The following is a 16,499-nucleotide window of genomic DNA, read 5'->3' as shown; positions in this document are numbered from 1 at the left end:
GTATTTACACAACTGTTAAACACTCCATCATATACGCCTCTGAATTAGAATCATAGAATCATCTAGGTTGGAAAAGACCCTTGGGATCATCGAGTCCCACTACCTACTACCTACTCTACTACCTACTCTACAAAAGTTCTTCCCTACACCATATCCCCCAACACCACATCTAAGCGACTCTTAAACTCATCCAAGGATGGTGACTCAGTCACCTCCCTGGGCAGCCTGTTCCAGTGTCTGATCACTCTTACTGTGAAGAGTTTCTTCCTAATGTCCAGTCCAAACGTACCCTGTTGCAGCTTGGATTAATACAGATGTGCTGGGCTGGGAATCTGCTGTTCCTGTTTGTTGCTGTGGGTGTTGAGTTTCTCCTGTTTAAGGACTCGGGCTGTCCCAGAGGGTGGCTGGCAGGAGCTGGAGCTACACCCAGGTGGAGGTGTCCCGTGCTGAGCAAGTGGGAACCAGGTCACGGGCATTTCCACAGCTGCAAAACTGCCTTGAAATTTGGGGCTAATTCCTGTACACACCTCTCTAAGAGCAGGGGCCATCTCGAGCAAGGCAGTGGTTTACAGAGGAAGTCATCAGCACCTATCTTCTGGGTGGGTTTTGTTTTCCGTATGCCAGGAAGCTATAATTATGATTATGAACAGCGCGTTAAATGTATTGTGTGAGATATTGCCCTCTTTCCTATACAGCATGTATGCTTCCCCCCCTCCCCGTGCCCCCTTTCTGCCCTCTTTATTTCTCTTGCTTGTTATTTGAAACAGAAGGTTAATAACTTGGAGCCCGGAGGCACACGGCCAAGAACTGATCCAAGCACTACTGGATTTAAAAAAAAAAAAACCACAACAACCCATCCTCAAGCCTTTAATCCTTGCTAAACTGTCACAGTTTGGTGCAGCCTGTGTTCCCAAAGAGCTTCAGCCCGAGCGCTGAAAGCCAAAGGCTGGGATATCGTGGCAAATCCCAGTAAGTCTCTGAGACGAGCTGTAGGAGGGGGTACTGCGGATCCGCTCTTCGGGAGGAAAAATGCAGCGTCCCTGGGCTTGCCTCCTGGGTGGGGAGCGGGACGTGGCACCGGGAATCTCTGTCTGGGGAGCCCAGAGCTGGATTTCACAGAGTCGTAGAATTGTCTGGGTTGGAAGGGATCTTTCAGATCATCGAGTCCAACCACCAACAATGGATTAGCCGCAGCCCATCCATCCTGCCCAGACATCGGAGCAGCGTGGGCCAAACACCAGCGGCGGGGGGGGAGGAGGGTGTCCGAGGGCCAGCTGCCACCATTGCGCATTTCCCAGCTCAGGTCATTTTGCAGAAGCACAAATTAACCTTTCCTCACCAAACAAAAGCTGTTTGTGAGTGATTCCTCGGTGAGGGAGCTGGCTGCCAGCTCACTCCCCGGTGCTGCCTTCTCTCCCCGGGCAGCGGTGGTGTTAGGGGAAGGTGTTAAAAATGAAGAAAAAGCTGCTGGTGGGTGGCCGGGGTGGTGGTGTGCCTGGGCTGGAGGGTGCTTATCTGCTGCTGACAGGTGGTGGGAGGGTGCCCCTGCAGCCGGGGGGGTGGCTCCACGGCGCTGGGAGAGACCTGGGCAGAGCAGGGGCATGATCCAGCTCAGCTGGGGGTTGTGTTTTGGAGCAGGGAGATGATCCACCTCAGCTGGGGGTTGTGTTTTGGAGCAGGGAGATGATCCAGCCCAGCCGGGGGTTGTGTTTTGGAGCAGGGAGATGATCCAGCCCAGCCGGGGGTTGTGTTTTGGAGCAGGGAGAGCATTTTGCAGTGCTGGTAATTCAAGTAGAGCCCCTGGGCAAAGACTGACCCGTGCCCACACCTGATAAAGGTGTTTTAAAAGCTTGATGTTGCCTTTTTGCGTGTTTGGCCAGGAAATTGTGTATGGGCTGAGGCCCCATCTTTGGAGGCATTGGGAAGGCTCAGGCCCACGTGTGAAGCTCTGCTGCTGGTGGGAGAGGGAGGGTGGGCGGCTGGAAATGGAAACGAGCACTCCAACCCCACGTTCTGCTTCCTATAAAGAGAAGTGGGGTGGTGTGAGGATGGTCTCCATCGCCCCCGTGGAGGTGATGGAGGAGGTTGCGACTGTGACAACCTCCCTGATGGCAGCGGCGTGGGATGCTCCGGCCCGGGAGGCTCCACGAGGTGGCAGCAGGTCCCCTCTTTCCTGCGTGGAGAGATGTCTAGTTTAGGAGACAAGCACAGCAGACGCTGGAGAAGAGGCCAACAGCGCAGCTCGTCCTGGCGCTTCTGCATGCTTGAGAGCATCTCCCGCAAAAAGTCCCCTCTCGAGGCAAGGGAAAAGACCGGCAAGAACAAACTCGGAGAAGCAGAGATCATGAGTTAATAATATGCAACAGCATCTAACCCTGGGGCTGCCTGTCCCTGGAAGTCGGGCTAGATACTATTTTTCATCTCTAACTGAATGTTAAAACCTCCTGTCTGTGTCCTATGTCTATATGGCATATGTCTTCTATACCTGTCTAATGGCAGGAATAGCGTTACTGCCCTTCCCACGTTGGCAGGCCAGGTCACACCACTTCCCTCTCCATCACCCAGAGAAGGCTAGCTAATTTTTAGGCAAATCTGTGCAATATTGTGGTTAGACAGACCACGGTCCAACCTCTGGAAACCCCACAAATCGGGGCTGTGGAGCTCCTTTGGGTTCCCCGTAGCCCCCACCAGCCCTGGAGAGGGAGCTGAGCTTAGAGCTGCTGTCTGGAAAGGCTGGCAGGACACACACCCCCCCCCAGCACACAGGGCTGGGGGCTTGGGGGGCAGTTAGGAAACAGAATAGCAAAACCAGGGGTCACAACCACTATCTGGACCCCCCCAATACACCCCCCTCACACAGCTCCTGTATCCAACCCTGGTAATGGGCAAGGGAGGCAGGGGCAGCTGCTCGCCCTGCCTGCCTGGCATCCCCCCCATCCCCTTCCCTTTGAACTTGAGCCCCCGTCCCCTCGTCTCTGCATCCTCAAAGGGCTGCATGTCTGTCCCCTGCACCACTGGCTGGAGATGGGCTGCCCGGGCAGGTGTGGGGTGGGCAGAGGGGTGCACAGCATCCTTCAGCCACCCTCCCAAACCCATGGGGGCTGGGACAGGGAGAGCTTGGGCAGCCCCTGCCCTCCCCGGGTGATGAATGAGCTGACAATCGGGTATTGATAAGGAATTAACCTTGAGCCCTTCTTGCTTCAGTGTCAATAGAGCAGGAGCCAAGTACACACGTTTGATTGGAAATCTGTGTTTGGCCTCTGCGCCCATCGACATGCCGGAGAGACAGGAGGGGGGTGTGAACCACCCCGCTGCCCCCTCCCCAGCCCGGACCACCCCCCTGGGTCCCTCTCAGCTCTCCCAGCCCATGGCTGCTGGGGTTGTCCATGGGCACTTGGCTCTATGGGGCTGCAGCAGACCCTGTGCCCCCCACCTGGCATATGGGGGGTGGGGTGGGTACTAGGGCCCCCTGGTCCCTCAAAGGGCCTGTGCCCATCCTGCTCCAGCCTCCTCTCCGAGCAGTTTGTTTAATTAAGTGTTTTGCCTAATGGGATTGCCTCATTTCCATAACAAACTGGCGGGCTGTCATTAGGTGGGCTCCCTCATTCATTACTGTTAATTAGATATGGATCCCCCAGAAGGCGGCACCGGGTGATGAACGAGGCCCCTGACACACGCTATTACACATTAGCATTTTCTCAATACATCCGATACATCACGGCCCTCCGCTTCCTAAAGATATTTTAAATAAAATATTAGCAGCCCGCTGCGGGGCGGGCGGTGGGGGAGGGAGGGAGGGAGGTTTCCTGCCCCTCACCCTGGCCTCAGGCCTCCTCTGGGCTGCGAGAGGACCCCGAGAGTTGCCGAGATGCCCTGCTGCTCCCTGCCAGCCAAAAAAGCAGCCAAATCCACTCCTTTCCCCATCCTTGCCACTGGAGATGGAAAGAGGACCCTGATATCCCAGCTGCCCACCCCTCACCAGCCTGGGGACCACTGCCCAGCACCCCATCCCCAGGGGACACAGCCACGGGGAGGGGTTAAACACCCCATCGACCCGTCAGCAAAATGTTTGTAAACCAAAAGCGTCGGCGCCAGCCCCACACTTGGGGGGGGAACTTGACCTCCACTCCCCCATCACAGCAGCCTCCCAGTCCCTGCTGTCGGGGGTAACCCTATACCGTGCTGGTGGCCCCTAATGCAGGACGTATAGATCTGTTGGGGCTGGGCGCCTCCTGCCCCCAACTAATGCAGCTGACGAGACTTCATTATGGGGGGATGTGTGTGTGTCCCCTGAGGTGTGCCCTTCGCCCTGCCCTCCTGGCTCTATGGGGGGGGACACACAAGTTGGGGGACATCATCCTTGGTGGGGCAGAGACGCGTCGTTGCAGGGGGATGCTGGGGTGGGATGTCCTGTCCCAGCATCCCCCTGCATCTGTCCCTGCACCCCAAAATAGGACCAGCGCTCCCCTTTGGGACATTACCCACATCCAGGGGCTGCGACATATGGTGAGGGGGTGGGAAGAGGGTTGTCTCCTCCGCTGCCTCTCGCCTGCAAAGGGAAACACAGAAAGGCGGGAAGCACCCAAGAAGATTTATACTTGTTTAATTAATGTCAAATGTAGTTTACAAACGGGAGTGACAAGTACCTCTTTGTATAATATACACCGACACACAATCATCGACACACCGGAATATCGCTTTGTGCAACTGGGATTCTTTGGGCAAAGATAGGTAACTCTGATATTTCAATTTTTTTTTTTTTTTTTTTTTTTTTTAAATCATTTAAACTCATTACAGAAGAGGGGAAGCGGCAGATGCGTGTTACAAACCGGGATGCCTCTCTCCCCAGCCTTCCCCCTGCAGCCCCCCACTTGAAAACAGGGGATGGTGTTACAATTTAAAACAAAAAAATAAACAAAAAGTAACCCCCAAAACAAAGAACCAATGACTAGTTACATATGGTTTTACACGTACGTACATAGAGCACACGGCTGGTCCACAACCCCCCCCAGAAAACCTGGCTCCCTCCTGGGGTCTGTTTCCAAGGAAGGGTTGAGGTGGGGTGTCCTGCCCTTCCCCCCCCCTTCCTGGTTGCCTCTCAAACCCCCCCACTGCACCCTCCCCAAATCCACCTCTGAGCTCCCAGAGCCGGCACCCAGGCAGCGCAGCCCTGGACGGGTGGCACTTTCAGTCCAGCTGTGACTCCCCCAAATTTTCCTCCTCTTTTATAAACACCCACCCGAGTTGTGTGTTCCTGCCCTTCCCCTGCCCCAGTGCTGCTGGCCGGGGGGTCCCCAGCAGTGACGCCCACCGCCGTGGCCCCTTCCCCTGCCTGCAGCCTCCCTTGGGGGGGCAAGACCCTTCTGGGGTGCTTTGGCTTCCTCTGGACCCCGGCAGCTCCGCAGGGATGTGACCCTGAGCAGGAGAGGCTGCAGCTCTCTGGTCTCAAAAGGCCACCACGCTGCTATGAGCTTGGAGACCTGGGAAACTCTTAATTAGGAATTGTTGCCTTTTGCCAAGATGCTTATAAAATACAGCTCCTTCAATTTGGCTTTTTTTTCTTTTTCTTTTTGCGGGGGTGCAGTGGGATCCTTCTGAAATCACTCAGGAGGTGCCAAGGACAGCAGCTCCTCTCTGCTAAGCAGCAAGCCGAGAACAGGGAAGTGGTGATGGGATCACTCCCGAGGCATCCTGCCTCCCCAGCCCTTCCCTCTCTGGAACACCCCCGGCAGCCCAGCGGCGCTGGGGGTCCCAGCTCCGAACCCCTCATCCACTGCTGCTTCCAGACGGTCTTAAAATGCCTCAGCCACGTTGTGCTGCCAGGTGGGATCTGCTTGGAAAGACCCTGCGGGAGCAGAGGAAGATGAGGAACCTCATCTCCCCGTCTTCTGGCTTCGGGGAGCTGGCACCCCATCACTGCCCGGGGAGCCGGGGCAGGGCTGCACGGTGCAGGGCTGGGAGAAGTCAGCACACAGGGTGTGTGGATCAGTATTTGTTTCTTGGGTCCTGAAAATAAAAGAAAAAAAAAACAAAAACCAGGCCAGATGGCAGCTTTGGTTAAGGCTGAGGATACGGGAGACAGGGACAAGCATGAGGGACTGTGTGGAAGAAGCTGGGTCTGCGGGGAGCCTCTGGCTCAGGCTGGAAGCATCTCCGCCGGCCGCAGCCTGCGGGCGAGCCCCGAGGGTGGCTGTGGGGACGAGGCAGGGCTGGCTCGGCTCCCCACCCTGGTGCCAGAACCTCTTTTGCAAAACGCAGGCTGCTCCAGGAGAGCAGGAGCCGGTGGAAGCCGGCGTGGGGCAGGGCTGGCTCTGCGGGGCTTATGCATCTCTGCTGAGCAGCGCCGGGGAAGCGGCCGAGCCTCTCTGGGCGAAGCCACCAGCAGGGCCATCCCATCCCCTGCCATCCCTCCTGGTGCCCGCCGCTTCCCCACCGTCCTGCCTCGGCAGCAGGCACCGGGAGCAGCTCAGGCATCCCTGGCAGCAAACGCTGCCCACGGGGGGGGGGGAAGCAAAGCAAGGCAGGGGCAGGGGAAGGGTCTACGGCCTTGGAGGAGGCAGGAGGGGGACAGGGACCCTCGAGCGGGGGCTGCCAGCCCGGGGAGAGGGCAGGGCTCTGGCCAGGCTGCCTCCTTCCACCTCCGCACCGTTTGCCCCTTCCCCAGCCCCTGGGAAAGGCAAAGGGGGCTGAGCCAGATCCCCCCGCCCTGCCCGGTCCCCCGGCGAGGAGTTAAAAGCCATGTCTTTCCGGGGATAACGATTCTATTATAAATAGCCCCATTAGCTACAACTAATGACAAAAATCCACCTCCTCTACTCCCCATAAGTTCTGTAAGTTATGGGCAATGCTACAGCCATTACTAAAAGCTGTTAACTTCATATCTGAATGAGGAAATATACACCACAGAACATTAAACCATTTATATTATATATATGTATATATATACTTTTTTTAAACTAATGACTTTAATGCCAAAACTTTGCTGAACCAAGAAAAATATGGGTTTAATGTTCTCTGCTCATTTTTTTTTCTTCTTTAAAAAAAATACAACCCAAAAAAAAGAAAGGGAAACTTATTAGTATGTAATGTTTGAGTCTATCCCATTTATACACAACATTGTAAACATATATAATCTATATTACATGTGCTTCATTTCTGCCTGGGTGTGTTTTTTTTTTTCTTTAAACCTTTTTTTTTTATCACTAGAACACCACAAAAAACCAAAACAGAACCAAACCAAAAAAACAAACCAAAACAAATAAAAACAAAACAAAAAAACTGAACAAAGAACACAAGTTACAGGTTATTTAACATCTCTCTGTCAAGGGTCCCTTCCCCAGTCTCCTGGGGGCAGAGTGGTCAACAACACAGTCCAAAGGAGGGCTCACAAGCCATCCGCGATGCAAAGCCAGCTCCAGGGAATGGCTGGATGGGGAATACTGGTTTTAAAAAAGGGGGCTTCACAACAAAGGGTTTGGTTTTGCCCGCTGCAGATGCTGAAGGAGGTCTCAACATGCGGGACCCGGGAGCCGAAGCTCCCCACTGCTCCTGTATCCTCGAGTCCATGTCTGGAGTCTCTGGTTTGGGTTTGTTTTTTTCTTTAAATTTTAAAATGTCTTTTTTTTTTTTTTTTTTTTTTTTGTTTTGTTGTTGCTGCTGTCGTTCTTCTCCCCCTTGGTGTGATGAGCTGAGCCGAGTAGCTGGGTCCTGCCCTCCCGCTGGGTCCTTCATAAATAGATGCGCCGAAGGTCTCCGGGAGATGTGATGGTGTTACACTGGGGACAGAGCTTCTTGGCACCCTGCAACCGGCAGACGAGACGAACAGCATGAGACAGCGAAGGAGGACAACCTGCATGACCCTGACCTTCACCTGGGATCTCAGGGGGAGCAGCACAGGAGCAGGGACAGCAAAGCCACCCCCCTTCCCCTCCAGGTAGGGCCATGCCCTCCCAGGAGAAGGCACAAGTTGCTCTGCAAGCCCCTTGTCCCACTCCAGTCCCCGGCACAGAATCACACAGAATCACACGATGATATGGGGTTGGAAGGGACCTCTGGAGATCATCTAGTCCAACCTCCCCGCCAGAGCAGGTCCACCTAGAGCAGGTTGCACAGGATCACATCCAGGTGGGTTTTGAATGTCTCCAGAGACAGAGACTCCATCACCTCTCTGGGCAGCCTGTTCCAGTGCTCTGCCACCCTCAAAGTAAAGAAGTTCCTCCTCATGTTTAGATGGAAGGAGGCAGCTGGGCAGACAGCAGCCTACAGGAGGCTGAAACCCGGAGCCAAGACACGTCACCAAACCCAGCAGGTATGGGGAGAGGAGTCTCTGCAGACGGACTGACCTGAGCTCCCCATCCCACTGCACTGTCCTCGCAGGCTGCCAGGCAGATCTGCTCCTCTCTGCTTCCCTTGCTCACCAGCACCCCTCCATCAGCCAGTTCAGGGCACCAAGCAGGCAGAAAACCCAGTGCAGTTTTCAGCTGGGACGACTGAACCAGTTCATGGTGGGGCTGGACCATCCCTTTCAGGGCAGTGCACCACAGGACTACCTTGGCCATCCTGCAAAAGCCGCCAGAGCTGCTGGTATGAAGGAAACCCCTGTCCTGTCCTCCCCCAGCTCACAAGAGATGCTGCGGAGATGAGTCTGTTCTGCCAAGGTGAGCTGAAACAGGGAAACTGTGAACTGGGGCGAGGTAATGGGCGGCTGACATGAACACTACACGAAATAAAACAAGGGCTGATGTGCCATCTGTCACCGAGCCTGACAGCAAAAAGGGTGTTAATAAGCCTCAGAATCGGGGTCAACCTAAGCCGGTCATCATTAGATTGGCAGATGTGACAGACAGTTGATGGGAAAAATGACAGAACGATGGCTCTGCTGCGAGGCAGCCTCCCGTCTGCAGCAGCAGCAGCGCAGGAAATTGGAATGCCCTGGCTTTCAACACCGACCGCAGCCTCAACACCACCTCCTGCCGCACAGAACCAAGCACAGGCTCAGTCTGAGCACCCCGAGTTTTGCTCCCTGCAGGCCCTCCAGCGGCTAACACCCAGCGCTGGGCACGACGAGCGAGCTGGCAGGGATGCAACGTGCCGTCTGAGAGCCTGCTGCCTTGCGCAGGGCTTGCCGGCAGAACCAAAGCCACCAGGCTCAGGGATGATGCTGCTCTCCCTTGGCAGGGCTTGTTCACTACCTGCAGCAGGGAGCACGGCCGCTTGCAGGACGTGGACCGAGTGGCAGGACCATGACCTGCCACACTCTTTCGGTACGCTACCTGCATTTGGGGACATCCCTGGCAGAGGGGCTGGCGCTGTTGCTTACAGAAGGCAAGCATCCTTAGAAGAGGTCCTCTCTGCTCTGTGACAACACTTACAGAGACAGAGGACAGGGGCTTTCTCCTCTGGAAGCTCCCCAGACTAAGGAGAATGTGGAGGAGAGAGTACCAGGTATGGAAAATTTACATGGGTGCAAGTAATCCACAGGGACGTCACTCCAAAGAGGCCCAAGTCATGTTTGCTCTGCAGTCCTGAGTATTACTGAAAAGCCCTCGCAGACCAGCCTTGAACCAGCCCCCTCCTGTCCACAGCGCGTGTTATTCCTGGCAGACATGGACTTTGCGTGCTCACTGTTCCCTGAGCTTTGGACTTGTGAGTGAGCAATCTGGCTCCCGTCTGATTCCCCTTGCTGCCTGCCGCTGAGCTGCTGCCCCGATGCACGTGGGAACCATGGGCACCTACACCTGAGATCTAAACCAGCCACACACAAAGGCCTGTTGAACCAGAGTTGAATGAAACATGTAACAGACACCCAAGACATCACTCTCAGGGTGGGTGACAGACTGGCAGTGGGACAGACCGCTGGTGGTATGCATGGTGCATCTAGTTCTGGTGTTGATGCCTGATGTCCTTCTAGCTGCCCGGGACTTCTCTTATCCCCACTCTCACTACTGTGTCTGTTTAGATTTTCAGCTTTTTGGGGCACGGACCACCTCACTGTGCCTGTACAATGCACTGGTCTTCACAGAGTGGACTTGGCCATGCTGGATTCTGGGAAGTGCAAGCGCAAACCACAACTAGAAGGAAAGGTTTAAAACCCTGATGAAATCAAAGACTGACTGCACCAGACTTTAACAGAGCCTGTTTACATAAAACTTGTGCTTGTGCTCAAGACCAGACCTTTGGATCTCCAGCACCAGAAAAGGGCAAGCTCTAACCTTGCATGTCCCGGTAAAATCTTCCTGAAGCAGCTACACAGACAGGAGAGAAAAATCTAAATAACTGCCCCTTTTGCCACCTTTAAACCCATCGCTACGTAGCAGCACTGCCAAGGAGGGGCTCACTAATCTGGATGCAAATGCCACGAAACAGCCTGTTTCAATCCAGTCCCTGCATCGCCAGGCAGTTCCCCGGTCCTCAGAGGCGCCTGTCGCATCTGGTTGGCCTCTTGGCATCGTCTTTGCAGCTGGAGGGTCCCAGGGGGAGTGGCAGGGGGGTGTGGAGGAATTAATTTGCAGCATGTTGTCAAAGGGGCAGCAGTTGGCAGCTGCCCATTCGAGCTTTCCTGTGCGCCCTGACAAGCAGAAGTAAGTGTGCACGGGGACTGCAAGGCATTCCAGATGTGACTACCACACACATCTGTGTTCCCGCTCTGCTTCCCAAGATGGGCACAGCTTATTGGCAAGGGGCAGCAACGCATCCAACCAAGTAGCTGGAGCTTCTGCCTCTCTGGGCAATGCACCAGGGAGAGGTACCTTCTGCAGGACCAGTTTACTGACCCATCAAATGCCTGGGCCTGCCTTCAGCTGGGGCGAAGGATGAAGGGATGTCCTTGCTGCCACCTAAACCCATGCCCCCCTATTCCTCAGTGCTCCTGTGCAAAGCTGGAAAGCACTTCAGCAGTCATTTTCCTTTAGCTCTGCTGAAGTTGGGAGGTGTTTGTTTGGCTGTCAGTGGGTGGCGAATAGCACTAAAAAGCAAATCTCAGCTGCTGCCATCTCGCTGTCTTGCATCTCATGCTCCGTTCTGGGATTTGGAGGTGGACTGAGACAGCTGCAGGTAGATGTGTGTGACCCTTAGCAAGGGCAACCCCGCTAACGCAGACCAGACAGCTTAAAGTGGGACACTTCAGAAGGACAGGTTCCTGGAAGGCCACCCTGCCCAGGTCTCTCCAAAGGCTGAGCAGGTGCTCACTATAAGCACGAGTCCTCCACACTCAGCCCACAGGATGGCAGAACAAGCCTGATCAAACCGACTGCACCTTTGCTCCTCACTCCCGTGGCAAAGCAAGGTCAGATATGCAATTCCTTCACACCACAGGGAAAGGGGAGATGGGTGGATTTATCCTGCCAGGTCCTGGGATCTCTGTCCCGGAGATCTGCTTTCTGCACCAGATACTAATGGCTTTAGGGGGATCTGCTCTCCCCGCCTGAGGCTGAGAGCTGCGCATGGGCAGCCAGGGCCAAGTTTTTGACCATACCAGAAGGCAGAACCCAACTACATGTAGCTTGACCCATTTTCTGCAAAAGCTACGTGACTGAAGGTTGATTTAGGGCAGTGGTGGATGTTGCTTCACCTGCAGCTCATCTTGAGCTCTGGGTACACGGGAGGGAACAATGGCATCCCAGAGCCCTTCAGCAGCCCGGCCTGAACGCTACACGTGGAGCCGGGCACAAGTCTCCGGGTCTCCCTAGTACTTATGCTTGGTATTAAACAGTTCAAGCAAAAATAATGACTTGAGACCCTTGGGGAAGCCTTATTCTTTTTTCTTTTCTTTTTCTTTAAAATAAAGCTGTCATCCTCTGCACACATACGCACGTGTGCTAAATTCAGACCTAAGTCCCGATTTTTCCTTTTGAGATTGAAATTGCTTAGAACCGTGTTCCTTACATCTGACTTTTCGGTGTAGGTGTACAACATTTATTGGCACGAGCATTTAAGCTCTCCTCTCTTGTAGAGAGGCACATAAGCTTGTACACACACACATGCTGGCACAGGCACAATGAAAAAGCGTTTGCTCCCCCACCGCTCACCTGCCAGCTGGGGTTACTAAACTTTTCCCTTGAAATAAAAATGCTGTGGAATAATAAGTCCCACCTGTCGGCCATTTCTTTCTTTCTTTTTTTTTTCCAGGTCCTTCTGCTCCTTTCATCATAGCTTCATGGAAAAGCCTTGATGTGTTATAGCTGCGTGTGCTAGAGTAAAGGCCACCTCAGCTTTTCCATTATAAACCCCAGTTTTGAGGGGTTTATAAAAGTCGGCTGCAAGAAGTTTGCTCCAGGGCTGTTGCAAAGCAAAGAAAAGGAGCTGGAACCAGGATGGAGTTTATTTTTTCTTCTCCTTTCTTAATTAAAATTTGGCAAGTGATTGATCCACAATACAGGCTAATCACTTGGGGTAGTAGTTTGAAAAATACATTAACGAGAGCTGAGATGTTGAGAAGTCGTTAGGGCTCACATGGTGCCAGGAAGGATTGGAGTATTTTGTCTTAAAGTTGCCTCTTAAAAAAAAAAATGGTGTGACGTCTGCTATAAATTGGCTAAAGCAAGAAAACTCGAAAGAAAGGATTTAGGCACTTCCTGCTGTCCTGTGGGTCTAAAAATGGGTAATTTCCAAGCAGAATATGCTACCAGGCACAGAGAATAGAGAGACACACACACACACATAGAGAGCAACTTCACCTACACAGTGCCACTGTCAAATCTGGGCTCAAAGCTTGCCTATTTTATAGGAAGGAAAACCAAAGCAGAGAGATGACAGGAGGGACCCAAACAAAGAGCCAGCTTCTGCCAGGAGAGGAATAGAACTCTGATATCCAGTTCTCAACCAAGGCGACAGCCCCCTCTCCCCACGCCTGCACACGAAGTGGCAGCTTCTTCTCTGCAAATGCTGATTCCCAGAGAAGCAGCTGTCCACCACTGCCGGTGTGGTTAGGTAATGGGGTTGTCAGGTAATGGGGTTAAAGCGATCAGGAGAGCGTCCCTTTTCACAGAGCCTCCTCAAAGGGTGGACCTCACTGCCACAGGTTGTCGGAGGCCAAATCTGAAATATGTTAATAAATAACTCGACAACCTCACGGCAGATAGGAACATCATGAAGGACCAAGCGCAGCATCCTGCATGTAGCTGCTGACTCAGGAGGTCCCCACAATGCTGGAAGCACTAAGGAATCACCCAGAAGGATTGCTCTGTATCTGCACTGTTTCTTACAAAAATACTGTAGCCCACGTGGGATATATAGTATTACAGCCTAGAAGAAGCGACAAGGCTAAGAACGCAGCAGTGTAATCTACCAGAGATATAAATGTGTCAACTGAAGAGCGTACATATCTATCGATGGATCCCCTGGAAGCACATTCTGCGATGAAGAAGGCTTTTTAGAAGAGATTTCTTTTCTTGCTTTTGCAGTTGTCATTTTCAGATAAGCCCAAGACAGCCAAGTACAAGCCTGGGGTCAGCAAATACTCATAGGAAATGCTGGATCTGGCTGTACAGGCAATGGGGGAAACTCAGCAAACTGCACCTGCTCAAATCAACCTGCCCTCTTTCAGCCCCTGCATGCCTGCACTCACCAACAGCTCCATCGTTGGCAAACAACCTGTCTTACCTTTTAACTCCATTTACTTTGTAAGGAAGCATACCAGGGTTTGGGAGATCACAGAACTACAGCTCGGAGGGACATCAAGAACTCACTGACCCATTCCCTTGCCAAGATCACCTCAACCTAAATAGCTGCTGATGGACACACATCAAACCTGTTCTCACAAACCTCCAAGGATGGAGGCTCCAAACCTCCCCAGCAAAGCACTGCAGCAGATTGCCAATTTCTCCTGTCAGAACACTCTTCCCAGGAGAAGGAAAATATGAATCTCACCCACTAGTAGCTGTAGGGTCCCTCTCAGTTAATGGGGAAGGATAGAGAAGGAGCAGATAAACCTCTTCCAGAAGGAGATTCATCCCCCATCACCCAGTGACTCAGGGCTGCAGTCCAACAACCAGTTGAGGACATCCACCACAAGGACGGTCAACATTCAGGGAAATGAACCCCTCTCTCCTGCTGCCCAGGCTAAGCCTCCCTCCTGCAACGTCATTTCCTCTCCTGATTTTGAAGGACCTGCACATGTTTTCATGGGTTTCCAAAAGGGAACACAGGGAAGTCACTCCAGGCTACTGTCCCAGTTTCTGCATAACTTGAAGATAGCAACTAGCTCTCTGCATGCAGGATGGATGGATAAAAAATGTCACTGTGTTGAGTGCCCCAGACAATCAACAAGTAGGGAGTAGCAAGCTCACCGGTGTGGTTTGACACGGCAATACAAACCCAGCTGACAAATCAGGTAATATGATTTCCTGGGAACCCAGGCACGATCACATGGCATCAAGCAACACATCCTTGTATCCCTCTTCCTGTCTCCATTCCTGCTGTGCCTACAACCACAGAGCTGCCCACAGCGTATGCACACCTGTAGCCTGTGTCCTCTGGACCACAGCCCTCAGACAGACTGGTTCTGCTCACAGAGCAAGTGGAAGGAGAGAAAACCACTCAACTCATCACGTCCTGAAGCTGAGTTAAGGATGGTTCCTCCTTTTCTCCATCGCCACTATGATGAGGACCGTCTAACCAAGCAGCTTCTGTTGGTGCTGAAGGGCTGGCTAACTCAGCAAGCACCATGATCTTGGTTCTCTCACTCTACTTTCAGGGTCCTTTTCTGCGACCCCTGCCTTTCCTTCATGTTAATCCAACACAGCAACAGTAGACAGAGATGGAGTCTGAGTCACCATCCCTGGATGTGTTTAAGAACCGTTTAGATGTGATGTTGGGGGATATGGTATAGGGGAGAACTTTGTAGAGTAGGGTAGATGGTTGGACTTGATGATCCCAAGGGTCTCTTCCAACCTAGACGATTCTATGATTCTATGATGTTTCATCCCCAGAACTTGGAGCTGGTTTGATGCATTGAGCTCTAGTAAAACGGTTCCTAAGTTAGAGAGCCCAGCAGCCATTTGTAGAGTTAAAAATGTGGTTACAAATGTCTCCCTCTCTCCCTTAGCAACAGAACAGTTATAATTTGGAATTGGACATCAAGAGCCAAAAGTCCAAAAATTCTATTTTCAGAAAGCCTAAGCGCTTTAAAGATTCAATCCTCATCAGTGCCATAGACACCATGGAAGTCAGAGGATACTAGAGATGCTCAAATTATTACAGCATTGTAACCTAGAAAATATTTAAATCTTAAACCTTTTAAAAAACACTTCACCTCCCCTGGTCCATAGACACACGCGAGCACCAAATTTCACCCTGTCTTCAGTACCCCGCAGAGGTTTAGAAGTGCTCCCGGGCACTCTGAGCCTTCAGTTCCAGGGCCTTGTTCAACACACGGTCCTCCGTCTCTCTCACAGACACACTCACGCTCTAATTTAATATTAGATCTCGGCTGGGCACATAAACCATAGGCGCACAGGAGAAAGGGGACTTTTCACCAGCAGGGATGGCAGATCTCCAGAATGTTCAAAAGGGGCCGGAAGCCCGACACAACCCGCCCGCCCCAACTCCTATTAACTCCAACAAATTGTTTATTGCACAACAGAAGAAAAATGTTGCCCCTCTCCCCCAGCCAAGTCTTTCCATGTGTGCTGCACGCGTAGGCTCCCTCCTCCCGCCCCCGCCGGGGAGCCAGCTTTATACCCAGGGAAAGGTAACAGCAGCGATTATTACACACACTATCCCACAGCTCCTCGCTTGTTAAAAAAAACAAGAGTCTCTTTTGTGCCCGAAATAAAAGGAGATACCTTAATTAGAACAATGCAGGTTGGTGAGCATTAAACACTGAGCCCAGCTGCTGTATGCCATTAAATTCATAAAAAAGGAGGGGGGAAGGAGGGCAGTCTTAACGAGATTACACACATTGACTTTGATCAAGACACAAAAGCACCAAGGCGTTCCAGGGTTTTTATTGCTGTCTTCGGGCTACATTTTAATGGTTACATTAGAAACATGCGAACACAGGCTGGGAGATTTTTTTTTTTTTTTTTTGAGACAGGAGAGGGAGTGCAAGCATGCCTCGTGAAAAGGCCTAGTTTAATAAATTGGGGGCTGCAGGGAGAGGCTGGAACTGGGGAACACATGAGTAGCCACTTATTAATTGCTTCCCCTATGCAAGTGCCAAGTCCTAACATGATGTCTTGCTGGACTATTCCCATCCCGCCTGCCTGGTCGGCAGAAGAGCCATGTGCAGATAACACACAGCCAGCTCCATCCCTACCCTCCTCACGGATATCTAGGGGGGAGATGATTTCCCCCCCTCCCTCAAAGGTAAACGCTGACCCCTGAGCACCTGGAGTGGGGTTCCCCACTTCTCACAAGCGGCCGTGACCGCTGTGCATGAAACAAAGGGGCCTGACTGAAGTTGAACTAAGTTGCTGCCGTGCCTAAGAACAGCCTGAAATCGGTGCCACAGACTTAGAAGATGACTTGAGGCTGCTGGGATGAGGAGAGGACAAAGACTT

The 16,499-nt window shown here is 52.5% G+C and overlaps 1 protein-coding gene across 4 annotated transcripts in view; it reads right to left on the bottom strand.

Moving 5' to 3' along the window:
• Nucleotides 1-7,069: 7,069 nt before the first annotated feature.
• Nucleotides 7,070-16,499, bottom strand: part of RNF220 (ring finger protein 220) — a 225,596-nt gene continuing 216,166 nt past the window's right edge. For all 4 annotated transcript variants that reach the window (XM_074151463.1, XM_074151464.1, XM_074151465.1 and 1 more), the window contains one exon: nucleotides 7,070-7,799. In XM_074151463.1, coding sequence (XP_074007564.1) covers nucleotides 7,728-7,799 — 72 coding nt within the window. In that variant the 3' untranslated portion in view covers nucleotides 7,070-7,727. The remainder of the gene's footprint in view (nucleotides 7,800-16,499) is intronic.

Source organism: Numenius arquata, chromosome 8, assembly GCF_964106895.1.
Source record: "Numenius arquata chromosome 8, bNumArq3.hap1.1, whole genome shotgun sequence".
Taxonomy (NCBI): domain Eukaryota; kingdom Metazoa; phylum Chordata; class Aves; order Charadriiformes; family Scolopacidae; genus Numenius; species Numenius arquata.
Note: the sequence above shows the minus strand (reverse complement) of the source record. Positions and strands in the feature narration are given on the sequence as shown.